Raw genomic sequence first — 27764 nt, forward strand, 5'->3', positions numbered from 1 at the left:
GTCCGGAAAACACACTAACAAATGGTTATACTCTAGCAAAGAATGAGCAGAAATAGTCCAGTCTTATAGGTGGAGGCTTGTTAGGGGAAGTTGGCACAGGTGAGTAGTGAGAGGGGAACAATTGGGCTGATGAGGCAGTTGGAGACAGGTGTGTGTAGAAACAAAGGGGGGGGGGGGGGGGGGGGGGGAGAGAGTGGCCAAAGTGGAAAGATGGACAGGCAGGGAGCCAGACCATAACAAACATTATACTAAAAACAAACATTAATCCTGTATATAGGAGGGGCTAGCACCCCTCAAATAATTAGGGTTGTGATTTTATTCACACTATTTTAATGATTAATCATCTATTAATTCACAAACTAAGTTAGAAACTTTGGCCATTTAAAAATACTTTACACTTTTGAGGGTGAGTTGGAAAAGATGTGAGTTGCCTTAAGTCTAAGATAATCAGTTTGGCTTGATGTTTATTAAATATATGGTTTTGGTTTGGTTTATTTATTTAGCATGTAGTACAAAAAAATAGACAATAACATATCAAAGAACAAAAATACAATGCAAGGAAACGAAGAAGCCAGAAGGCTTATTTGGAATCCTTTCCTGAAGGAAGAGGTCATTGGTTTAAAAGATTAAAAGTTCATAAAGAACAGTACATAAGTCTACAAGTTGGCAACGGGGGGCAACTGTGCAGTAAAGAAATAAAAACACAGACTGCACAAAAAACAGAAATAAACAATACAACAATACAACAACAAACACACAAAAGAAAATATAACGCATCAAAGTTAAACATGTAATCTACAGAGAGGAAAAAATAAGATATTTCTTTAGATGTTTTTTGAATATTGGCAAGGATAATGAGGATTTAAGTGAAGCATCTAGGGAGTTCCATAGATGAGGGCCTCTAAATTTGATGACAGATTGATGTTTGGAAGTGCGACAATAGGGTAATTCAAAATGATCTCTTTGCCTTGTGGGGTAGGAGTGAATGTCAGAAGTAACACGGAAGAAATTGAGAAAAGAAGACGGAATGTCTTGTATGCATTTTTTTAATTTAAACATAAATAAACAGGTCTGAAAAACGTTTACTTTGTCAATGGGTAATAGTGAGTATTTAATAAAGAGCGGGGCAGACGGCTCATACCGATTTGAATGTGAAATCATTCTCAGAAACCTTTTTTGAATGATCAGTAATTTAGTGAGATGTGTTGAATATGTAGCAGCCCAGACAATATTACAGTAATTAATATGAGGGAAAATTATTATTACTTATATAGCCTTACATTGTATAGATCTGTAGTTTCAGGTTATTGGTAAAACTGACATCAAATTAAATGAAAATAAATCCTATGAAATCACAAACAGTTACGTGATAACAAATGAATGTACAGATATATATATATATATATATATATATATATATATATATATATATAATATATATATATCCGTCCTGTGAAAGTATCATAGAATCTGTGATCTGCTTGAGTCTCTTTGATCATCGATTGCTCTCCCCTGCAGAGGAAGAGGAGTCTGATGCTAATGCTAATGCTAACGCTGCACAACAACACCTCTGGTCTGCGGGGTTGTTTACGTTGCGTAACCATGGTGATTATTAATGCATATTCTGCACTAAGCGGTGAGTCAAAGCTGTGTTTATTATTATTATTGTCCATTCGGTTGATAAGAATGTTTGTTTATTGTTAACGCTACAACGGTGTTAGCATCATAGATATATATCTATTATGGTTAGCATGTTAGCCCTGACCAGAGCAAATCTACTCTGGGACAAACCTAGCCCTCCAAGCAGAACCCAATGGTACTGAAGTTTCTGAAAAAAACTCATCAAAAAACTCATCAAAATTTCAGAAAAGCTTTATGTAGGGTCCCGAAAGGGGCTAGGACAAACCAACAGAAGTCTGCTTCCTATATGATGAATTCCTGTTCTGTTCTTTAACTACATAGAAATGTCTATTTGTATGTCTCTAAATGTTTTGATGAATTGAACAATGTGGACCCTGTTGTAAACAAGTGTAATGCTTAATTGGGTCGTCCACTCACAGTTAACAGTCTTTGTATTGAGTTGGTGCTTGAAATGTACTGTAAATTCTACAAACTGTTAATAAATATTTCAATCAATCAATCAATATATATATATATATGGTTAGCATGTTAGCCCTGACCAGAGCAAATCTACTCTGGGACAAACCAACAGAAGTCTGTGTAGAAGAGTCGCCATTGAACTGAAGCCACATTAAGTTTTTGATTGATTGAACTGAAGTGTTTATTAACAGTTTGCAGAATTACAGTACATTTCAAGCACAAACTCAATACAAAGACTGTTAACTGTGAGTGGACCACCCAATTAAGCATTTACACTTTAGATAAAAAACAGAGAAGGATCCGGGCACACACACAAAAAAAAAAGAAGAGGAACGCCTTTATTAAATTAAAAAGGCATTGAACTGCCAACATGTTACGACCTAACAGGTCTTCATCAGGGCAAGAATGAAGGACAACATCAAACATACTCATTATATAGCAACAGCAATGAGATAATTATAGCAGTGTCAGAGCATTCGTTAATACAGCCGTAATAACATGGACATGCCATTATAGGCACTCAATCAACAGCTGACGCCACACATGTGTGTGACAGCCAGAGGAACACCAAATATTCAACAAAAGGAAAATAACACTTTATTATAGATCATAAAAAAACAATAGTAAACAATAAACAAGGTAGAAAACGAAAAAACTAAAGAAAACACATCAAATCAAATCAATATAATTCATTAAGGCCAGGAGGGGTGAGGGCGTCTAATGGAAATTAATCCAAAAAGTTTCCTGTTGATTCAATTCATAGCCTATTCATAGTCTGAATTTTCGGTGGTGAGGTGACCACCTCTCCGGTGGTGAGCTGACCACCACTCCGGTGGTGAGCTGACCACCACTCCGGTGGTGATCTGACCACCACTCCGGTGGTGAGGTGACCACCGCTCCGGTGGTGAGCTGAAATAACGTTGAGCGGTGGTGAGTAAAAACAGAGAGAAGGGCTGGAGCGGTGGCGGTGGTTTCCTCTTCACCGCGGCTCGTGACATCATGTTGTAGTTTGGTGGTCACCTCAGTGACGTCATGTTGTAGTTCGGTGGTCACCTCAGTGACGTCATGTTGTAGTTCGGTGGTCACCTCAGTGACGTCATGTTGTAGTTCGGTGGTCACCTCAGTGACGTCATGTTGTAGTTCGGTGGTCACCTCAGTGACGTCATGTTGTAGTTCGGTGGTCACCTCAGTGACGTCATGTTGTAGTTTGGTGGTCACCTTAGTGACGTCATGTTGTAGTTCGGTGGTCACCTCAGTGACGTCATGTTGTAGTTCGGTGGTCACCTCAGTGACGTCATGTTGTAGTTCGGTGGTCACCTCAGTGACGTCATGTTGTAGTTCGGTGGTTACCTCACCACTGAAAATCCAGACTATGTATGAGCCTTTAGGCGGTCGCCACCTCTTGGAAAAGGTTTGATGTTTTCTGTCATTGTTGTTATGGCATTGGTTGAAATGTCTAGCAATCGAATAATTGATATTAAATGTGAATGGCATATTTGTGTTCAGCCATTCCATCCCTGGGGTGGCGCTTTGTCCTGCCAATATAAACGATGTTAGGACAGGTACATGTCAAACGATATATGCATGACGTGAGTAGTATTGCAATTGATAAAGTCGTTAATCTTCTAGGTTTTCTGTGTTTTGAAATCTATAAATGATTTAGTCTGTGAGACACTGGAGCAGTGGGGGCAACACATGCACTTGAACATACTTAATGGTTTGTTAAGCCAGGTCTGCTTTTTAATGGTGGAAGGTGGAAGGTAGCTGTGCATGAGTTTATCCCTCAGGGTGGGGTCTCTTTACCAGGTGGAAGGTAGTTGTGCATGAGTTTATCCCTCAGGGTGGGGTCTCTTTACCAGGTGGAAGGTAGTTGTGCATGAGTTTATCCCTCAGGGTGGGGTCTCTTTACCAGGTGGAAGGTAGCTGTGCATGAGTTTGTCCCTCAGGGTGGGGTCTCATCCAAGAGAGAAAATAGGCAGCTTAGGAAATAAAACTCTCAGGGAGGAGTCACTCTCCACAATCGACCAGTTGTTTTTTATAATTTGCTGAATGAATGTGTGAAGACATGTTGCTGTATTGCGTGACAAAAAGGGGCGGTTCTGAGTAGTGGGCTTCCGTTTGTTTTTAGTTAGCAAGTCAGATCTGTTAAGGCTATAGAGCGTCGCAGTCCCTCCCCCTTTCAGAACAACGAGTGGCCCAGGAAATGGTTCTCCATTCATTTTCACCATAGGTGATTCCAAAAGTATTTATTTAAAGACGGTTACGCCGCGAACAAAGCCAACTCGGATCGTGACAAATCATGACAATGAACACAATGTTTTGGGCCGATCAAATAATTTATAAGAAGAAAAACAAAACAAATAATGTTGTCTCCTACCTTTATTTTCTTGTTTATAATGATTTTATCGGCCCAAAACATTGTGTTCATTGTCATGATTTGTCACGATCCGAGTTGGCTTTGTCCGCGGCGTAACCGTCTTTAAATAAATACTTTTGGAATTGCCTATGGTGAAAATGAATGGAGAACCATTTCCTGGGCCACTCGTTGTTCTGAAAGGGGGAGGGACTGCGACGCTCTATAGTGCCTTGTCGCGCGCCCGAGCTACATTTCCCGGTTTATACTATAGCCTCTCTCTTTAAATCTGGTGGTCATGTCAGTGGCTTTCTGACTGAAATCACTGTCGCATAATGCGGCGTAGGCGTTGAAACTGCCCAAAAGAGATATTTCTTATGAGATGAGACGGATGGAAAGAGTCCGCTCGTAAGAGAGTATTTTGTTGAGGTTTCCTTCCTAAACGAGGTAGTGTGAAGCATGCCCGATTCATCTTTAAATAGTAAGGTCAAGGAAATTGATGCTCTGTTGCGAGTACTCAATTGTCAGTTTGATGTTTTTGTTTATAGAGTTTACATAGCGATGGAAGTTGAGTAGTTGAGTCTCAGAACCATTGAATATGAGCAGCAGATCATCAATGTAGCGCCCATAAAAATAAATGAACTATCTACAAGCTCACAATGCGTCACAGCACGACACGGTGTGAGCTTGTAGATCGGCAGAATAAGCATAGCAGGGGTTCATGTGTTTAATGCTATTCATAATAATGAATTGATGTTTTGATATTTGTCAAGTCTAATGTTTTCATATTGTGGATAATATGGATCATTTTATTGTGTCTTTGTTGCACATCCTGCAATTTTGTGTGTGTGTGTGTGTGTGTGTGTGTGTGTGTGTGTGTGTGTGTGTGTGTGTGTGTGTGTGTGTGTGTGTGTGTGTGTGTGTGTGTGTGTGTGTGTGTGTGTGTGTGTGTGTGTGTGTGTGTGTGTGTGTGTGTGTGTGTGTGTGTGTGTCTGTGTGTGTGTGTGTGTGTGTGTCAGATGTCTACCAGTGACGTCCATCTATCCAGTCAGGACTCAGCAGACCTGAGCTCTGCTGCCCCCTGGAGGACTGCTGCCTGCATGACTCCCACCTACTGCACTGACACTGAGACGGCCTGTGAGTCACACACACACACACTAGGGCTGCCGACTAAGGATTTGTATAGTCGACTGATAGATGAATAAATTTGCTGTTAGTCAACTAACTACAACAACTAACAACTAACTCGACTGAGCAAAAAAAAAAAAGTATTATTCCACTAGGTCTGTGGGGGACATAAACACATTTGAACATTCTGACTGTTCAAATCTTTTTTTTTAACAACTGAGAGGCTTGTCATTAGCCAGATTTAGCACAGCAGGTGAGATTGAGATTCTGGAGTCTATCAGGCCAGCGCACTGTGCGATTCAAGTCACAGGCAGTGGCACATTGCCACACAGGCAGACACACTCCACATGCACATTGGAGATTTGAACAGTCAGAATGTTCAAATGTGTTTATGTCCCCCACAGACCTAGTGGAATAATACAATATTTTTGTATATTTTTGTAAATATTGTATTTTTATATACAATTTTTGGGGCAATCGGGTTTTTTCTAGTTATTGTTATTATTATTATTGTTATTGACATTGTTATTACTTGTGAGAGCGTGCAAGTAATGTTGTTTGTCCGTTGCTCCGATGCGTATGTCCGTGCAGGCTGCGTATGACGTAATGATTAATTTGTGCTTGATATGGCATTGGTTTCAGATGACATACATGTATTACATAGCATTACCTTTAATCCACCCGACACTGAAACATATCGTTATTACGTCACCATCGAGAGCCAGTTAAACCCTGGCATTGGTGCATATCTTCTTCACGTCATATGCTGCTATCAAATGACCCAAGTAACCGCACAGTATACCGCTAATCAACGTACAAATTACATATACATATATATCAGGGCTGGGCAACTTTGACGATGGAGAGGGCCACTATATTTCCACACTCACTCCAGAGGGCCATATATTATTGTCGTAGCAAAAATAGCCGATCTACAAGCTCAAAACGCGTCGCGCTGCGAAACGTTTTGAGCTTGTAGATAGGCTATTTTTGCTATATGAATATTTTATTTTCTATTTTTGAGTTTGAATCCTGAAAATTAACATTTTTATGTCATTTCAAATGCCTTTAATTATACGTGTGTTGAGCATTGAGCTACTAATTTAGACTGAAGTAAATAAAGCGGGTCATGTTTGCATGTTGTGGAATTCTAAACAGCTGAAACCAATATTATATCAGTATTCTGACGTTAACCTGAGGGCCACATTAAGTGAAGGTGGGGGCCGCATGTGGCCCCCGGGCCGCCAGTTGCCCACCCCTGATGTATATACATAGAGGCATTTCCTTTAATCCACCATCTTTATTACGTCACCATTGCGAGTCAGTTATAACCCGGCCCTCACTTACCGTAATAATTACATCATTACTTGTTATGCTTTGTAGTGCTTAATTGGTTGTTATTAATTACATAACCAGTCAAAAAAATATATGTATTTAGGTTTTTGTTATCGTGAGAACGATGGCTTCCATTTTTGCATTGCAACTTTTCAGGAATAGAAAGCCTATAGTTTCTATTAGCTTGGAGTCCCCATTGATGATGTCACTGGTGGACAGGTTTCTGAACTGCCCACAGCCCTCCTATGAGACACAGACTGGTTTCTGAACTGCCCACAGCCCTCCTATGAGACAGACTGGTTTCTGAACCGCCCACAGCCCTCCTATGAGACACAGACTGGTTTCTGAACTGCCCACATCCCTCCTATGAGACACAGACTGGTTTCTGAACTGCCCACAGCCCTCCTATGAGACACAGACTGGTTTCTGAACTGCCCACAGCCCTCCTATGAGACACAGACTGGTTTCTGAACTGCCCACAGCCCTCCTATGAGACACAGACTGAGTAGGACATTTTATCATGAACATTAGTGAGGACCAATTATGTGAAGATAGGTTGAAAAGTGGTGAAGAGGCCCTTTTAATAAAAACAATATAACTGCGGTTTAAGTAACAATAATGTGTACGTAGGGGAGCCTTGAAAACACAAAGTACTTCATGCAATATTCCTCGGCCAGGATTTAAAATATGTCCCTCATATAGAGCCCTCTATAGAGCGCCGCAGTCCCTCCCCCTTTCAGAAAAACGAGTGGCCCAGGAAATGAAAACCCAATGCATTCTCCCATCTGCACTTCTTATTTAATTTATTTAAAGACGGTTACGCCGCGGACAAAGCCAACTCGGATCGTGACAAATCATGACAATGAACACAATGTTTTGGGCCGATCAAATCATTAGAAAGAAGAAAAGAAAGTCAGGAGACAACACTATTTGTTTTGTTTTTCGTCTTATAAATTATTTGATCGGCCCAAAACATTGTGTTCATTGTCATGATTTGTCACGATCCGAGTTGGCTTTGTCCGCGGCGTAACCGTCTTTAAATAAATTAAATAAGAAGTGCCGATGGGAGAATGCATTGGGTTTTCATTTCCTGGGCCACTCGTTTTTCTGAAAGGGGGAGGGACTGCGGCACTCTATACCTCATCTGTGGCATAATGGTGGTAGTAGTAGTAGTAAAAATCACATGAATGAAGTGATGGGCGCTCATACCATCGTACATCATTCATGATCACAATTTGCGTCCTCACCTTTGTCATCAATGTTTGTGTTTTACACAAACACTCAAACACTTGTCATTTTCAATGGAATTGAATGTTTGTGTTAGGACTAGATTTGGCTTACACACACCAAAAACTGGATATAGGAGGGACTTTCGAGTTTCGACCCCTCAAAATATGAATTAGTTCAACAGGGCAGAACTGGACTACTGGTCAATCACAGCGCGTCCTTACCAGGTCTTCCATTTACTAACATTACTAACAAGTTGTTCTCTGCTGATGTTGCCTCCTCTCTCTCCTCCTCCTCCTAGGTCTCTCACTCCTTCCTGTGTCTGCAGAGGAGGAGATGAGTCCCATCCTGGTCCAGGTGAAACTAGAACCTCCACATATTATAGAGGAACAACAGGAGATGAGTCCCATTCTGGTCCAGGTGAAACTAGAACATCCACAGATTAAAGAGGAACAGCAGGAGGAGTTACTTCAAAGACCAGAGGATGGTACTGAAAACAGAGAGACAGAGCCTGTAGCCGGCACCTCAACTGAACACATGAAAACACAAGCTTACATAGAGTACTGGGTACGATCACAACCAACTGGTGACGACCAGCTCCTCTCTTCACACTGTTCTGACTCTGACATCACTGAGGACAGTGATGACTGGCCTTCACACTGTTCTGAATCTGATGCTGAAGACGGTGATGAGCGGGAGACCAGTGAACAGCAGTCAGATTTAAACACACTGGAATCACACAAGAGACAACATGTGGAAGGACAAGAAATGCCTTTGAGAAACAGGCAAGAAAATAAATCAAAATCGTTAAAACAAAAGCCGTCCATGAGGAGTGAAACAAAAAAGCAAAGCTTCTGTTGTACAGAGTGTGGAAAGGTCTATGGTTCCAAATATGCTTTGAAAAAACACATGAGGATTCATACAGGTGAAAAGCCCTTTTCTTGCACAGTGTGTACCAAATGCTTTAAAGACGCTGGAACTCTGAAAACGCACATGATGATCCATACAGGTGAAAGGCCTTTTGCTTGCACAGTATGTAGCAAATGCTTTACCACTAGTGGACAGATGAAGAATCACATGATGATTCATACAGGTGAAAGGCCCTTTGCTTGCACAGTATGCAGTCAAAGATTTATTCAAGCTTGCCATCTACAAAAACACATGAGGATTCATACTGGTGAAAAGCCCTTTGCTTGCACATTTTGTAGTCGACGCTTTAACCGAGATGACACTCTGAAAGAACACATCAGGATCCATACGGGTGAAAAGCCCTTTTCTTGTACAGTATGTAGCAAACGCTTTACCACTAGTGGGAAAAGGACGACACACATGAGGATGCTTCACGATGGTCGTGTGTTAACATTGAGTAATGGGTCAACGGTGAAGTCCCAGTAAGTGTTGTGCTCCAGGACCTGGTGAACTGCAAGTGTTGATTTTGTCGACTAAGGGCCGATTCATACTCCTATTTTAGAGCCGAATAAAAGTCGGTTCGGTGCTGAAGAGCCTACAATTTGACGTCATTTGAGGTTCGGGGGGTGGCGGGTACCGTCCTAAAGTCGGCTCTTCGGTGCTACTGAAAATTTCTGACGAGCCGAAATCATTTCGGCACTACAGCGCCGAAACAGCGGTAAAATAGGAGTATGAATCGGCCCTAAAACTGTGACGAAAAATGTTTGTCGACCACCTTTTTTCAGACGAAAACTAAATGGAAACTAAGCTATGATGATTAAGACTGATTACATTGACAATTTCATCGTCAAATAAAAACTAGACAAAAAATGTTAGGAAGTGAGTAGTGGACAAGAGATACAGTATAAAGTAATTTTACACTTGGTTGCATGCTGATAATAGCCGATCTACAATAGACTAGAATCTTATGATGTGTATTATTTAGTCAACTAAAACTAGACTAAAACTAAGACATTCCAGGTGACTAAAATATGATTTTTTTTGTTTGTTAGTCTTGTTTCGTATTGTAATGTATTGTCATGACTGTTTTGTTAAAACTCTTCCACTTGACTTCCTGCCTTCATTGGGACACACGTCGCTCCAATGAATTGCAGCGGCCAGTGAGGCATCTATTTCTTTTATAATATCTATGGTTATCTATATTTATGTTTATAATATCTATGGTTATCACCTCATAATCAACAGAATGTAGGTGATCAGCAGCTTAGAATTCAGCCAGAATGTGATAATAATCACACATACTGGGGAAACGTGGAAGTGAAACTATGGGAGCGTTTTCTTTTTGTGTCCATGACGAAGGTCTCTGGTGGCCTTGAGCCACGTGAGGCACCGCCCAGCGAGTCGCCGTGCCGAGCGTTGCGACGGCCACCAGAGCTGACTCAGCGCCGTTCGAGTTGCGTCCCGATAGGCAGAGAATAGTCAATATTACTAGTTTCCATGCCCTGACCATAGAGTGTCCCGATAGGCAGAGAATAGTAAATATTACTAGTTTCCATGTCCTGACCATAGTGTCCCGATAGGCAGAGAATAGTAAATATTCCATGTCCTGACCATAGAGTTGGAAACGACACGTCGAGCAGGGGGAGTCCTTGACCAGGCTATGTCTGCACCACCCTGCAGTCCAGGTGAACACAGCCAAACGTCTAGAATGCCAGTTTGGCCGGCCATATTATAGCCATATTCCAACGTCCTGATAACGGTTGATTTGTGTATTTAATGCAGTGAAAAAGAGAACATGAAAATGTAAATCTAATCTAATGTAAATTAAAAAGAAGCACAACAAATTCACAATCAAAATCTGGATGTAACCATAAGTGCCATAAGTTTAATTCCTGTCTCATCTGTGTCACATCTTCATTTATAATGTTTTAATCAAAGCTTTGATTGATTGAAGTATTTATTAAATTCCCATTGAAAATGTTTTTACGTCATAGTGTCTGTTTTACGTCATGATGATGTATGATGATTTTTAGGTAGCTACCACCAGGTACATTTTGAATTGCTGTTACATTTAACACTGATTAGTACACATGCACATGCATGCACAGCACACACACACACACACACACACACAGTCAGCTAAAATAATGTTTCGTCACAGAAGGAAACACTTACCTTAGGATAGAGACCGGTGCACTGCCGTCATTCCGTGAACAGCGTTTAAACTAAATTAACGAAATAGTTAAACAATTCCGCATTTGCGGCACCCCCTATGGATGCAAATGGAATTGCTTTGGGCTCCGTTGATTAAACATTAAACATAAATTGACATGTGAAATTTGGGGTGGATTGCACATTCCATTCGTGATTTGTGTCATTTTGTATGAAACGGGCCCCTCCCACAACTTTGGACGCCGATTACAGCCGAACGATGCGGACTAAATGCTAAATGCTGCCTGTGGTGTTTTAATCAGATAGGTCCAGAGATCATTTGTACCGATTCTTGTGAGATTTGCACAAAAGCTGTAGGTGGAAGAGCAAAAAGTGTGTTTTGAAGAAAAGTAAAAATGGCGGAAGATCTATCTGCCGCAACTGTGCGTGGCCTATATGGGGAGATGCGGCCCAAGGAATCCAGGGAAAGTGAAAATTTGATTTTACGACCTACGGTCCAAGAGATATAAGGCAAACTGTAAAGTGGGATGTTATAGCGCCACCATGTGTGTGTGATGAATTGAACATGGTGGACCCTAACCTCGCATTACCAGGCTTTCCACCGCCTCGGAGGAAAGCCTGGTCTCTGTTTCACAAGTCTGTATGATCCGGGCTGGGGCCGGATGATGTGGTTACGTCATGTTGTAGTATTGTTTTGTAGTCGCCAGAGAGCTTTTATTGAGAGGGAAAAGGAAGTTTCCGCTTCCGCTTCTTCCTGTTTGTTATAGGCAAACCATTGCCTACAACATGACGTAAGCATATCATCCGGCTCCAGCCCGGATCATATACCGAAATGAAATGGTGCCCAGGCTAGGTGGACCCTGTTGTAAACAAGTGTAAAGGTCATTACACACTGGCGAATTGGCGACGCGATTTATTTGTGCGAAAGAAGACCATACAAACATTTTAAATAGCTGACCCTAACCTAACTCAGTAAAACTATACCTAACCTAACCTTGACCCTAAACCAGTAAAACTATGTTAAACTTATACCTCTGGTGATAAACCCGCCCCACATTCGCATACTTTGATGAATTGAACAATGTGGACCCTGTTGTAAACAAGTGTAATGCTTAATTGGGTCGTCCACAGTTAACAGTCTTTGTATTGAGTTTGTGCTTGAAATGTACTGTAATTCTAAAAACTGTTAATAAATATTTCAATCAATCAATAAAAAAGTGTGTGATGTAACATCCGCCCGATCATAATTTGTATTATGTAATAGTGAATGAACACGATGGCCTGAATCACATAATCAATATCATCATATTATTAATTCAACAAAATGGTCATGCCACTTCGGTTGCCAAACATGAATGAAAAAGACGCATAGAATCAGCCTTCTGAAATCTGAATAGCGAGCAAAATACGGAGAAATGTGCGCTTGAGTAGTCTATTGAAAGCCCTGATTGAACATGATTTTTCCCCCGTTTCTATACACTGATTCCGTTCGAATGCAGCACGTCCTGTCAACGTCGTATGGACGTCATATGGACGTCTTTTTGCAACGGACTGAATCCTGAGTTTGACTGTCACGTCGTGTCGAAGATGTTGTTTGGACGTCGTATGGACGTCTGGCTGGGACGGCCGGCGACCTGGACGTTCTGGGTTGGTGGTGGTTACAGAGAGGTCTGTTTGACGTCGTATGGACGTCCCGTTGGTTATGTGCTCAGGACGTCGTTTTCTACGTTTTCTACGTTTTGGGGTTGGCGTTTACCGAGAGGTCTGTTTGACGTCGTATGGACGTCGTATGGACGTTGGTTATGCGCTCAGTGAGGCAGAGAGATGGAGATCTGTTGAAAAGATGTCACTATAAATGTCTTTAAGCACAACTCAAAAACTGTTAACTGTGAGTGGACGACACCATAAAGCACTTGTTTACAAGAGGGTCCACCTTGTTCAATTCATCATAACATTTAGGCCCCTTTTCCACTATGGGGTGGAACCAGAACCAGAACCAGAACTTTCCAGGACCCAGAACTACCAAGAACCATGTGTAGTTCCAGAACCAAGTTCTGCTTCCGTTTCCATATAACCAGAACCCAGAACCTGTTAAGTCTGCCCCCCCCCCCCCCCCCCCCCCTATTCCCCCACTGCTGAGTAGCTCGGCCGGCAGGGCCCCCTCCCCCTTGGCACGGCCGGGGGGGTCCCGGAATACAGAGATATTCATGTTTAAATAATGACTGGTTATTATTCAACAGTGGTGGAAAGTAGCTGTATATAGTATTCTACTTAAATACATTTCGGCCATTTGAAAATAGACAAACTACAAGCTCGATGAGACACGTGAGCTTGTAGATTGTCTATTTTCAAATTTATTTGCTTTATTGTACTTTTTTAAACCAATAATATGAACATATTTTTATATGCCACATGTGCCACAGCTGTGGCAGCCACATGCCACAGCTGTCACATATATTTCCTATACATAATAGATATACTGTATATGCACATACTGTAGTTTATATGAACATGGATATATGCAGCATACATTATATATAGGCTATATTTGCCGATATGGATTTCCTTTCCATGTGGGGAGTGGGACAACAGTAAAACACCCGTTTTAAATGCATTCGACCAGTTGTTCTCCAACCTTTACCTGTCTACAATATGTTGCTTAAACTGCAAGAGAAAAATATATATCATATAGGCTATAGCTCATATGATAAATGATAACCCACCTTTTGAATATAGCATTTAACATTGTGTGGGTTGCAATTATAGTGCCTCTTGAGCAAATTGAGCAAATTGTGCCATAACATCCAGTCCAGTTGTAATGTCAATATCAAGAAATGTGCAAATACAAATCATTTAACCGTTGTGCTAGTTGAATTTAATTCTTCCAATGTGTAGTATTGTGTACAGCACATTTCTAGTAATGATATGCCTAATGCCTTGCCCTGAAAAAGAAAGAAAATTCTGTTCTGGCAATTTAGAATAGATTATATGGCGCTCTCGCGCGCGAGCACACGCACGCAAACACATACACGCACGCAAACACATACGCACACGCACACACACACATCTGCAGTTAGCCTAGCTGTTAGCTGTAGTGTAGAACAACAACTGCAAGCAAACAACTCGTCGCGACAGCTTTATGGCTCTCTCTCTCTCTCTCTCTCTCCCTCACGCACACACAAGCTCTGTCTCTCCCTCTCTCGTGGCCATAGTGTTTCTGTGTGCTTTTCCAGGTTATTTTTATGTGTGTCCGCTGTCGCTGTGTCGCACTTAGGAAAAGGGGCCTAAGGCCCCTTTTCCACTATGGGGTGGAACCAGAACTATCCAGAACCTGAACCTATTTTTTTTAGTTCTGGGTTTGTTTCCACAGCGCACAGCGCGGTACGGCACGGTTTCAGACCAGGTTCTCAGAACCTTTTTTCGGCCCTGCTTTTGAGGTAGTACTAACGCTGAGTTCTGGGAACCTATGGGCGGGGCCAGCAGCGCTGCTGCTCTCGATTGGTCGAGCTGAGGTGACAGCACTCTGAGCACTGAGGAGACCGGAGCGAGGAGAAGCGCACACAACACAACAGCGCACATTTTAAACTCCTAAGTGCGACACAGCGACAGCGGACACACATAAAAATAACCTGGAAAAGCACACAGAAACACTATGGCCACGAGAGAGGGAGAGACAGAGCTTGTGTGTGCGTGAGGGAGAGAGAGAGAGAGCCATAAAGCTGTCGCGACGAGTTGTTTGCTTGCAGTTGTTGTTCTACACTACAGCTAACAGCTAGGCTAACTGCAGATGTGTGTGTGTGTGTGCGTGTGCGTGTGTGTGTGTGTATGTGTATGTGTTTGCGTGCGTGTATGTGTTTGCGTGCGTGTGCTCGCGCGCGAGAGCGCCATATAATCTATTCTAAATTGCCAGAACAGAATTTTCTTTCTTTTTCAGGGCAAGGCATTAGGCATATCATTACTAGAAATGTGCTGTACACAATACTACACATTGGAAGAATTAAATTCAACTAGCACAACGGTTAAATGATTTTTATTTGCACATTTCTTGATATTGACATTACAACTGGACTGGATGTTATGGCACAATTTGCTCAATCTGCTCAAGAGGCACTATAATTGCAACCCACACAATGTTAAATGCTATATTCAAAAGGTGGGTTATCATTTATCATATGAGCTATAGCCTATATGATATATATTTTTCTCTTGCAGTTTAAGCAAAATATTGTAGACAGACAGGTAAAGGTTGGAGAACAACTGGTCGAATGCATTTAAAACGGGTGTTTTACTGTTGTCCCACTCCCCACATGGAAAGGAAATCCATATCGGCAAATATAGCCTATATATAATGTATGCTGCATATATCCATGTTCATATAAACTACAGTATGTGCATATACAGTATATGTATTATGTATAGGAAATATATGTGACAGCTGTGGCATGTGGCTGCCACAGCTGTGGCACATGTGGCATATAAAAATATGTTCATATTATTGGTTTAAAAAAGTACAATAAAGCAAATAAATTTGAAAATAGACAATCTACAAGCTCACGTGTCTCATCGAGCTTGTAGTTTGTCTATTTTCAAATGGCCGAAATGTATTTAAGTAGAATACTATATACAGCTACTTTCCACCACTGTTGAATAATAACCAGTCATTATTTAAACATGAATATCTCTGTATTCCGGGACCCCCCGGCCGTGCCAAGGGGGAGGGGGCCCTGCCGGCCGAGCTACTCAGCAGTGGGGGAATAGGGGGGGGGGGGCAGACTTAACAGGTTCTGGGTTCTGGTTATATGGAAACGGAAGCAGAACTTGGTTCTGGAACTACACATGGTTCTTGGTAGTTCTGGGTCCTGGAAAGTTCTGGTTCTGGTTCTGGTTCCACCCCATAGTGGAAAAGGGGCCTTAGAGACGTACAAATAGACACGCCGGCTTCATCATACATCCGTCCTGTGAAAGATTAAAAGTATCATAGAATCTGTGATCTGCTTGTTGAGTCTCTTTGATCATCGATTGCTCTCCCCTGCAGAGGAAGAGGAGTCTGATGCTAATGCTAATGCTAACGCTGCACAACAACACCTGGTCTGCGGGGTTGTTTACGTTGCGTAACCATGGTGATTATTAATTATATTCTGCACTAAGCGGTGAGTCAAAGCTGTGTTTATTATTATTGTCCATTCGGTTGATAAGAATGTTTGTTTGTGTGTTTTTCTCCGTTAGCCACCGTTAGCATGCTAACGCTAGAACGGTGTTAGCATGTTAGCCCTGACTAGAGCGACATTGAGGGGTCAGAAAACAGCATGGCGGTCACGTGGTTCATGTGGTCGCGCGAGCCCATAGACTCCAATGCATTCCGTAAACTTCCGGTTGTCCCTTTTTGAAGCCTTCAAATCTACTCTGGGACAAACCAACAGAAGTCTGTGTAGAAGAGAAGAGCCGCCATTGGACTGAAGCCCCATGACGTTTTTGATTACAGTGTTTATTAACAGTTTGCAGAATTACAGTACATTTCAATTTCAAGCACAACTCAATACAAAGACTGTGAGTGGACGACACCATAAACTCATAAATCATTACACTTGTTTACAATGTAAACAAACCACTTGCCCACTTGTTTACAATGTAAACAAGTGTTTACAATGTAAACAAGTGTAATACAACTTACAAGTGTTATACTTTACAACATTAGGGTCCACCTAGCCCCTCTCGGAACCCTACATAAAGCTTTTCTGAAATTTGGTTGAGTTTTATGTAGGGTCCCTGTTCATGACTATATTTTCGTATGGGAATTCTGGAACGCGGACATAAACATGCTCTCTAAGATCGAATCTGCGGCGTTTGACGGCTTTTTTTTGTTTGCGTTATTCTGAATTCGGGAACTTTAAGTACCTATACATTCCGCTGCGAACATCTCCTGTGGCGCGGAAGCCGTTAAGTATTTTTAATCTTTGTTTGACCGATTTGGTCGCTTTATTTCTTCTTGTTTGTTTACCGTCTATTGTACCGCCTCCCGGTGTGCGGTTGGCTTGTGCCGGCTACGTTCCTGCCCCTGATCTGCTCTGTCATAGCTATAGCGCCACTAGCTAGCCAGATAGGCGGTACAATGAGGTGTCAATAAACAAGGAAGGAAGAGAAGAATCAAAGCGACCAAATCGGTCAAACAAAGATTAAAAATACTTAACGGCTTCCGCGCCACAGGAGATATTCGCAGCGGCATGTATGGGTAGCCTACTTATACTTCACATATTCAGAAACCCTCACACGAAAAAATGTCGTCAAAGAGCGCAGACAGGCGTTATCCATGTTGTTTATGTTTTATGTATGTCCGCGTACCAGGTGGCAGGATACTGCTGGAACAGGACCCAATGCACTGGGTCTAACAAATGTCAGAAACTTCAGTAGCATTGGGTTCTGCTTGGAGGGCTAGGGTCCACCTAGCCATGGTTCATGACTCTCGTATTCATACGAGAGTCATGAAGTAACTGCACCCTGTTTTTGGCACTCGCTACATTTACAACTTTTACGTATATATAAACATTCTGATTTCAAATATAAAGTACTCACAATTTGTCCCACGGGTGTTAGTTAGTTGCAGCACCAGCGATTAGAATTTCTGCATCCCGCGTTGTTTAATAAAAAGCATTTTTATCCGAGCTGTTATTTTGCCATTGGCTTTTAACTATGCGCCCCTATCCGTCGGGAGGAGGGTGGCACTCGGTGTGTTCGATATAGGCACGCTGACCGCCCTGCCAATACAGACTAATAGGCGAGTGCGCTCCCGGTGTGCAACTGGATTTCCCAAACGAACCCCGTTTGAAAAAAGTAGCCGGGGCGCTCGGATAAAAATGCTTTTTATTAAACAACACGGGATGCAGCAATTCTAATCGCTGGTGCTGCAACTAACTAACACCCGTGGGTCAAATTGTGAGTACTTTATATTTGAAATCTGAATGTTTATTTATACGGAAAAGTTGTAAATGTAGCGAGCGCCAAAAACGGGGTGCAGTTGCGTCATGACTGTCATGATAATCATCATGGCAGTCATGTTTCAGGGCTAGGGTCCATCTATTCATCTTTTATGTATAGCACCTTTCATGACATGAAATGCAGCTCAAAGTGCTTTACAGAACAATGGAGAATAAAAGAAAAGCAAGACAACGACATTAAAAAACAAGCAGTAATGCAGTACAGTGAGGACATGAAAAATAAAAAATACAAGATCAATTAAAGGCAATGTTGTAGAAGTGGGTCTTGAGCTGAGCTTTAAAAATGTCTACAGAGGCTGCCTGACGAAGGTACAGGTAGGATTGCATCCAGCTCACTGATGTGCTATCAAAACCAATAAATCAATTCTTGCTTACTGTAAATCGCTCTGGATTAAATGGGCATTCCACTAATTTTCAACATTTTACTATGTCATTAATATACCTTAGAGGTGTTGTGTGGAAATAATAAAAATGTCCCCCCTTGAAAATGTTCCTTGAACTGTAGGTCTGAAAAAAAACATGGTGAATCACATCAAGATGATCACTCAGTAAAATAAACATCCTGATTTTTGGCGAATGGCCTGAATACTGTTAGCCCATCTGAATAGTTTAGGTGTGCATAATAAAGAATAGCAGAATAATAATAAATTACTATCCAAAATAAATTAGAAGTTTTATCTAGTCTTTGGACGATGCAAAAACGCTAATCCACGCCTTTGTTTTTTCTCGGCTTGATTACTGCAATGCAGTTTTTTCAGGACTGCCTAAGAAAACAACTGACAGATTACAACTTGTCCAAAATGCAGCAGCCAGAGTTTTAACTAGAACTAAGATGAGAGAACATATTACTCCAGTTTTGGCTTCACTGCACTGGCTTCCGGTTGTTTTTAGGATTGATTTTAAAAATATTTTACTTGTGTATAAAGCTCTCAATGGTCTCGCACCTTCCTACCTACATGACTGCCTGCCTAAATATGTCCCAAACCTAAGTTCTTCCACTGCTGGCCTGCTCGCTTTGCCTAAAAAAATGGCAACTAAAAAATACGGGGAAGCAGCTTTCTGCTTCTACGGGCCGTCGGCATGGAACAATAAGGTCCCACTGTACCTTCGTCAGGCAGCCTCTGTAGACATTTTTAAAGCTCAGCTCAAGACCCACTTCTACAACATTGCTTTTAATTGATCTTTTATTTTTTGTTATTCATGTCCTCACTGTATTGCATTACTGCTTGTTTTTTAATGTCGTTGCCTTGCTTTTCTTTTTAATTCTCCATTGTTCTGTAAAGCACTTTGAGCTGCATTTCATGTCATGAAAGGTGCTATACAAATTTTATTATTATTTTATCAACTCTCCAGTTTCACATAAATTACAAACTTATACAAAAAAGGCCTAAACATCTATATAATGATGTGCTTCATTGTCATGAACAGAACTGCAGCCTTCTATGAATCTCTAATCTGTTACAGTAAAAAACTGACCTGAATTTATTCCTGCTTTTTTTCCTGTCAACACCAAAGCTCTTTACCAAAAATAGCAGATCTACAAGCTCACAATGCGTTACAGCCCGACAAGGTGTGAGCTTGTAGATCGGCTATTTTGGACTTACCCCCCCCCCCCCCAGAATAAGCATAGCGGGGGTTCATCATGTGTTTAATGCTATTCATAATAATGCAATTATGTTTTGATATTTGTCAAGGTGGTGCACTAATGTTTTCATATTTGTTGAACATCCTGCAATTTCCCAAACGTTCATCCCCAAATTGACACTAATTTGCCCGCGGACCCCCATTTGAAAAGATATGCCAGGCAGATTTTCCCTGGGACCCTGATGTAAATCAATGTTAATTTAACTCTGAGAGTGTATAAATGTAACCAAATGGACCCTAAAGGGGTACACTCTCGTGTGTGTGTGTGTGTGTGTGTGTGTGTGTGTGTGTGTGTGTGTGTGTGTGTGTGTGTGTGTGTGTGTGTGTGTGTGTGTGTGTGTGTGTGTGTGTGTGTGTGTGTGTGTGTGTGTGTGTGTGTGTGTGTGTGTGTGTGTGTGTGTGTGTGTGTGTGTGTGTGTGTGTGTGTGTGTGCGTGCGTGCGTGCGTGCGTGCGAACCATTTGCTTTAGGTTCAGGAGTATGTGTTCTGTCTTAAGGCCCATTCATAGTCTGGATTTTCGGTGGTGAGGTGACCACCGAGCTGAAATAACGTTGAGCGGTGGTGAGTAAAAACAGAGAAGGGCTGGTGCGGTGGCGGTGGTTTGCTCTTCACCGCGGCTCAGTGACGTCATGTTGTAGTTCGGTGGTCACCTCAGTGACGTCATGTTGTAGTTCGGTGGTCACCTCAGTGACGTCATGTTGTAGTTCGGTGGTCACCTCACCACCGAAAATCCAGACTATGAATGAGCCTATATGGTCTGAATTAAAACAATTAAGCACTGATGGCAAGAAAGGATGCTGTGAGACCCTTTTTAGTCCAAATATCTAAGCCAATGCTTATTTTGCGTCGTTGTTTGAATTTGTCCTTTTCGTCCAGGTAGATTTTGTCCACTGTGTTTGTTTGTTTTTGTTCTTTTTGGCACAGTGACTCTTCTATTCATCCTCTCAATCGTTTTGGCAAAATCCTCATCTTCCGCTATGCGTGAACGGAGACCTGTACGGGCTATCCACAGTGCTACACCTTCCTCTTTGAACTGTTGCTCTAGAGTCAGCTTTGTATTTGGTGTGGGCCAGTAAAGACCCTTGTATAGCTGGCCTGCTGTCGTCCTTTTTGGGTGGTTTGTTTGGTGGTTGTAGCCGGTGCTTCTGAAATGTCATTCCAATCTGTTTTTTGCAGGCATGTCGTTTGCATCCATGTATAGCTTCCCATGTGTTTTGTGCACACTGACTGGGTTGTTTACAAGTTACTATAATAGTTTGCTTGCTGTAGTGCTATTAGGTCTGCTTTAAATAGGCTAAACTTGCAATCCAACTGAAACCATAGTTGCCCCACCAGTATAATGTATCTTCAATTGGATACATTGGACTGAAGCCCCATGAAGTGAACGGAGTTTACGTAACTGTCTTACTCTATGGCTCTCAGTTAGGGTAGGTTTTATTGTAGTAACATTAAGCCGACAGTACATTCAACAACACAACGTTGATTTAATGTTATGTTCTACTTGCAAACAACCAGCAGCATACTTTTTGTTAACTTACCTTGATGTGTGCTTTCGTATTCGTATCGTCTTTGTTCGTGAACTAAAATGACCATAGATTTTAGCAGTCTTTATTTTGTTTCTACATTTTTACAAAAAATTGGCGTTGACGAACACATATAGTTTTCGATTACCATTGTAATAGCAATAATTAAATGACCACAAAAATAAACAATTCATATAGCAGGCAATAAATTGCAGATTAAATACAAATAATCATAAATAGAAAATGGCTCTAACATCATCTGTGGCATAATGGTGGTAGTATTAGTACAAGAAATCACACCCGTGTGAAGTGAGGGGCGCTCATACCATCGTACATCATCTCATTCCGGCAAATCACAATTTACGTCCTCACCTTTGTCATCAATGTTTGTGTTTACACAAACACTCAATCACTTGTCCATTCATTGTCAATGGCATTTCATGTTTGCGTTAGGACAATACTTGGCTTACACACACACCAAAAGCTGGAATTAGTTACTGGTCAATCACAGTGCGTCCTTACCAGGTCTTGCAATGCACTAGCATTACTAACAGGGAGGCGTACTATCATCCGACAGAGCATTGCTCCGAAGGAACAATGCTCCGAGGTGCGCTGCGGGTCGGGAGGGGGTTGCGGTTAGGTTTAGGTGTCTGCCCCGGGGGAGGTTAGGGTTAGGGTGAGGGAGGAGGTAGGTTGTCGTTCGGACCAATGCTCCGTCGGATGAAAGGCATGCACTCTTACTAACAAGCTGATGTTGCCTCCTCTCTCTCTCCTCCTCCTAGGTCTCTCACTCCTGCCAGTGTGTGAAGAGGAGGAGATGAGTCCCAGTCTGGTCCAGGTGAAACTAGAACCTCCACAGATTAAAGGGGAACAGCAGGAGATGAGTCCCATTCTGGTCCAGGTGAAACTAGAACCTCCACAGATTAAAGAAGAACAGCAGGAGATGAGTCCCATTCTGGTCCAGGTGAAACTAGAACATCCACAGATTAAAGAGGAACAGCAGGAGGAGTTACTTCAAAGACCAGAGGATGGCACTGAAAACAGAGAGACAGAGCCTGTAGCCGGCACCTCAACTGAACACATGAAAACACAAGCTTACATAGAGTACTGGGTACGATCACAACCAACTGGTGACGAGCAGCTCCTCTCTTCACACCGTTCTGACTCTGACATCACTGAGGACAGTGATGACTGGCCTTCACACTGTTCTGAATCTGATGCTGAAGACGGTGATGAGCGGGAGAGCAGTGAACACCAGTCAGATTTAAACACACTGGAATCACACAAGAAACAACATGTGGAAGGACAAAAAATGCCTTTGAGAAACGGGCAAGAAAATGAATCAAAATCCTTAAAACAAAAGTCATCCATGAGGAGTGAAACAAAAAAGCAAAGCTTCTGTTGTACAGAGTGTGGAAAGGTCTATGGTTCCAAATATGCTTTGAAAAAACACATGAGGATTCATACAGGTGAAAATCCCTTTTCTTGCACAGTGTGTAGCAAATGCTTTAAAGACGCTGGAACTCTGAAAACACACATGATGATCCATACAGGTGAAAGGCCCTTTGCTTGCACAGTGTGTAGCAAAAGCTTTACCACTAGTGGACAGATGAAGAATCACATGATGATTCATACAGGTGAAAGGCCATTTGCTTGCACAGTATGCAGTCAAAGATTTATTCAAGCTTGCAATCTACAAAAACACATGAGGATTCATACTGGTGAAAAGCCCTTTTCTTGCACATTTTGTAGTCGATGCTTTAACCGAGATGACACTCTGAAAGAACACATCAGGATCCATACCGGTGAAAAGCCCTTTTCTTGTACAGTATGTAGCAAACGCTTTACCACTAGTGGAAAAAGGACGACACACATGAAGTTGCTTCATGATCGCCAAAAGCCACAGGAAAAAGAAAAGCCAGAGAAACAAAAGCCGTCCATGAGGAGCCAAACAAAAAAGAAAAGCTTCTGTTGTACAGAGTGTGGAAAGATCTATGGTTCCAATGCTGTTCTGAAAAAACACATGAGCATTCATACAGGTGAAAAGCCCTTTTCTTGCACAGTGTGTAGCAAATGCTTTAACCATTCTGGAACTCTTAAAACGCACATGATGATCCATACAGGTGAAAAGCCCTTTGCTTGCACAGCATGTAGCAAATGCTTTATCACTACTGGACAGATGAAGAATCACATGATGAAACATACAGGTGAAAGGCCCTTTGCTTGCACAGTATGCAGCATAAGCTTTACCACTGGTGGAGCATTAAAGACGCACATGATGATTCATACTGGTGAAAAGCCCTTGGCTTGCACAGCATGTAGCAAATGCTTTAAACACGCTGGCTCTCTGAAAAGACACATGAGCGACGTTCATACCGATGAAAAGCCCTTTGCTTGCACAGTATGCAGTCACAGCTTTAAACAATCTCACAATCTAAAAAAACACATGAGGATTCATACAGGTGAAAAGCCCTTTTCTTGCACATTTTGTAGTCGATGCTTTAACCGAGATGACACTCTGAAAGAACACATCAGGATCCATACGGGTGAAAAGCCCTTTTCTTGTACAGTATGTAGCAAACGCTTTACCACTAGTGGAAAAAGGACGACACACATGAGGATGCTTCACGATGGTCGTGTGTTAACATTGAGTAATGGGTCAACGGTGAAGTCCCAGTAAGTGTTGTGCTCCAGGACCTGGTGAACTGCAAGTGTTGATCTTGTCGACTAAAACTGTGATAAAAAAATGTTCGTCGAAAATTGCCGATCTACAAGCTCACAATGCGTGTAGATCGGCTATTTTCAGCATGCGTAAAATCAGCCATTACGACGGCATTAAGGCCCGCCAAAATGGATTTCAGTCGACTAAATCAACTGTAGATTTAGTCGACTAGAATCTTATGATGTTTATTATTTAGTCGACTAAAACTAGACTTTTTTTGTCACCCGCAACCGCAAATTCATTATCCGCCCGCTGCCCAACCGCATTAATGATATCATCATATGTATATTAACCGCCATCCGCCATCCGCAGGTCTCTAATAGATATACAAACATAGACGCCCCAGCGTGCCTTCAGCAAACGCCTTCAGCACTTCGAAAATAAGAAAGCTGCGGAGAACTGTTGCTTTGTTGTTCATTCTTTAATGTTTTCTGTTAGTAATCTAATCCTCCCTGGCTCTGATGTTGTATTGTTGTATTAATAACTTTGTTTGTGTTTTTTTTTGTTTTGTTTGTCTTGTTTCGTATTGTAATGTAGTGTATTGTCATGACTCTTATAAAGATTTGTTTAAAGAAAAAGTCTTCCGCTTGACTTCCTGCCTTCATTGGGACCCACGTCGCTCCAATGAACTGCAGCAGCCAGTGAGGCATCTATTTTTTATAATATTATATATTATATAATTATATATATAATATTATCTCAGCCCCCACTCTGTGGAACAAAATTCCCCTCGCGGTTAGGTCTGCGCCCTCCGTTGCGTCTTTTAAATCTCAACTTAAAACATTTTTATATTCACAAGCCTTTGCATCACCGACATGATCCTGCACCTTTCCTTTTAGATTATTTATTCTGTCCTATATGCCTGTTGTTTTATTATTGACGTCTTCTGCACTGTATTGTATTGTATTGTATTGCATTTGTGAAGCACTTTGGTACAATGAGATTTGTTTTTAAATGTGCTATATAAATTAATTAGATTAGATTTGATCCCTTACATAATCAAGAGAATGTAGGCGATCAGCAGATTAGAATTCAGCCAGAATGTGATAATAATCACACATCCTGGGGAAACGCGGAGGTTAAACTTTATGTGTCCACGATGAAGGTCTCTGGTGGCGTTGAGCCACGTGAGGCACCGCTGATCGAGGCGCTAGCCGAGCGAGTCGCCGTGCCGAGCGTTGCGACGGCCACCAGAGCGGACTCAGCGTCCCGATAGGCAGAGAATATTAAATATTACTAGCTTCCATGTCCTGACCATAGAGTTGGCCCTGACTGACACATCCAGCAGGGGGAGTGGTTTAGCCGGCTATGTCTGCACCACCCTGCATGCGTGCAGTCCAGGTGAACACAGCCAAACGCCACAACGTCCTGATAACGGTTGATTTGTGTATTTACTATTTAATGCAGTGAAAAAATGAAAATGTAAATCTAATTTAAATGAAAAAGAAGCACAATAAATTCACAATCAAAATCTGGATGTAACCATGAGTGCCATAAGTTTAATTCCTGTCTCATCTGTGTCACATTATCTTTCATTTTTAATGTTTTAATCAAAGCTTTGATTGATTGAAGTATTTATTAATTTCCCATTGACAATGAATAGAGTTTTATGTCATAGTGTCTGTTTTACGTCATGATGACCAGAGCATCATCACTTCACACAGGTGTGACTTTTAGGTAGGTACCAGGTAAAGTTTGAATTACTGTTACATTTAATGCACGCACACACACAGTCACATTAGCTTTGCGGCAAAAATAATGTTTGTCACAGAAGGAAAACCGTACTGTAACGGCAATCCTTCACCTTCCAATGTATATTTGGTAAATGTATACTTCACAGGTGCTGGCAGTGCCGGATTAACCCCTGTCAAGGCCCTGGCGCTTCATCAAATCAAAGGGCCCTATATGTGATTCAGCGAATTAATTAATTAACATGTGTGCGCTCAGCGCACCGCCGCACACGTATCCGCACCACTGCTGCTGCACTGCCCTCTGACATACAAGACACAGCCAGGCACTATGCACTCACTGTGACTATCATTTTACAAATTACAATTTAAGGACTAGAAGATTACTGTATGGTTATTAGTACAGACAACAAGAAACAACAGTTAACAAGAAAACTCATGGCAAATTTGACAATGATGAGATGGGGGGGAAAAGATTATGCCGTTTCATGTCATTGTCAATTTTATTTTGTATAATGTATTCAGTCAAACAGCTGATTGCACCGCATATCAAATTGAAGTTACAAAATACAACATATGATTTAAAGTGCAAGACCAAAAGGCCCATATAAATCTTCGTTACACACCGAAGACAGAATCAAATTGTAAAAAATAAATAAAAGTGTTTACTGCAAAGTGCAAGTCAGAGCAAAATCAGACCAAAAGGCCAGGATTAGAAAATAACAATTTAACACAAAATATGAAAATACAGTGCAGTATAATAAACATTTACACTAAAACTTAGCAAATCCAGACCTTTTAGTCTAAGACAAATGTCTTCTTCCTGGATTTGCGCACAGAGAAATCCTTTACAATATCGGCAAAATCCAGTTTTCGAACAATGTCACTCTCCATTGACATGCGAGAGAGATCGTATAGTCTCATAATATAGATATTACACTGTTACTTTCTTAGCTTACGCATGTTTCATGATAAATGCTTTTTTGTGATGTATTCCCATGCTTTTTGTTCTTGCTTAATGTAAATCGCTCTGGATTAAGAGCGTCTGCTAAATGCCTAAATTGTAAATTGTAATCAACAAACATTAAAGTCCATATTGGGACGGGGAATTCATGATTAGGCTTTAAACAAACAAAGTCCATAGACTCGCCTGGCCTATGATAACTGTGCATGGTGGTGCATGGCTGCATGCTTAACAAGAACAAGCTAACATATCCTGTCATATCTGAATAATGTCAAATCTGGGAATACATTTCTTACCAAGAATTTTCTTCACCAATGTGTGTGTAAAGGTGTCTATTAACATATCCCACATTGTCCAGCAGGGGGAGTGGTTCTACCAGGCTATGTGTAAAGGTGTCTACTAACATATCCCACATTGGTTTCTATTCAGCCAGATATTTTAGCACCCGTGCTCTTTTTTCCCTTTTTTCCCTTTGTGACACTTTTGCCGAAGTTACTGTCATGTGAATAGGCCTACAATCTACAATCTGCACAGTATGACATAATTCTCACATCTAATTAACCTTTTAACCTATACATATTGCCTATATGAAATGAGCAGATATACAAGATCACAACATTGTGAGCTAGCAGATCTGCTGTAATAAATAGGTCTACTGACCGACTGACTATCTATAGCTCAGTTATGTTTAGAAAGCCACAATAATCATTTCTGGGAAAATATAATTAATATGTTCTCCAGACCAGTTCTCCAAAGTATGTTCTCCAAACTGTTTCATGCCAAGGACCCCCAAATTGATACTTATCATTCATGCGGATTTGAAAAGATATGCCAGGGACCCCCATTTGAAAAGATATGCCAGGGACCCCCATTTGAAAAGATATGCCAGGGACCCCCATTTGAAAAGATATGCCAGGGACCCCCATTTGAAAAGATATGCCAGGGACCCCCATTTGAAAAGATATGCCAGGGGCCCCCATAAGAGAACATGTTCAGGTTCTAGCAGT

The 27764-nt window shown here is 41.5% G+C and overlaps 1 protein-coding gene across 1 annotated transcript; it reads left to right on the forward strand.

The window, feature by feature from the left end:
• Positions 1–954: 954 nt before the first annotated feature.
• Positions 955–27147, forward strand: LOC310863803 (uncharacterized protein; the record flags this gene model as incomplete). The annotated part of the gene is made up of 6 exons (XM_083772295.1): positions 955–975; positions 1519–1605; positions 5473–5590; positions 22166–22852; positions 22937–23020; positions 27116–27147. 6 exons carry the CDS (start codon positions 955–957, stop codon positions 27145–27147), a joined length of 1029 nt encoding a protein of 342 aa, XP_083628421.1.
• Between the last annotated feature and the right edge of the window lie 617 nt (positions 27148–27764).

This window comes from Protomyctophum parallelum (genome assembly GCF_964188405.1).
Source record: "Protomyctophum parallelum genome assembly, chromosome: 8".
Taxonomy (NCBI): domain Eukaryota; kingdom Metazoa; phylum Chordata; class Actinopteri; order Myctophiformes; family Myctophidae; genus Protomyctophum; species Protomyctophum parallelum.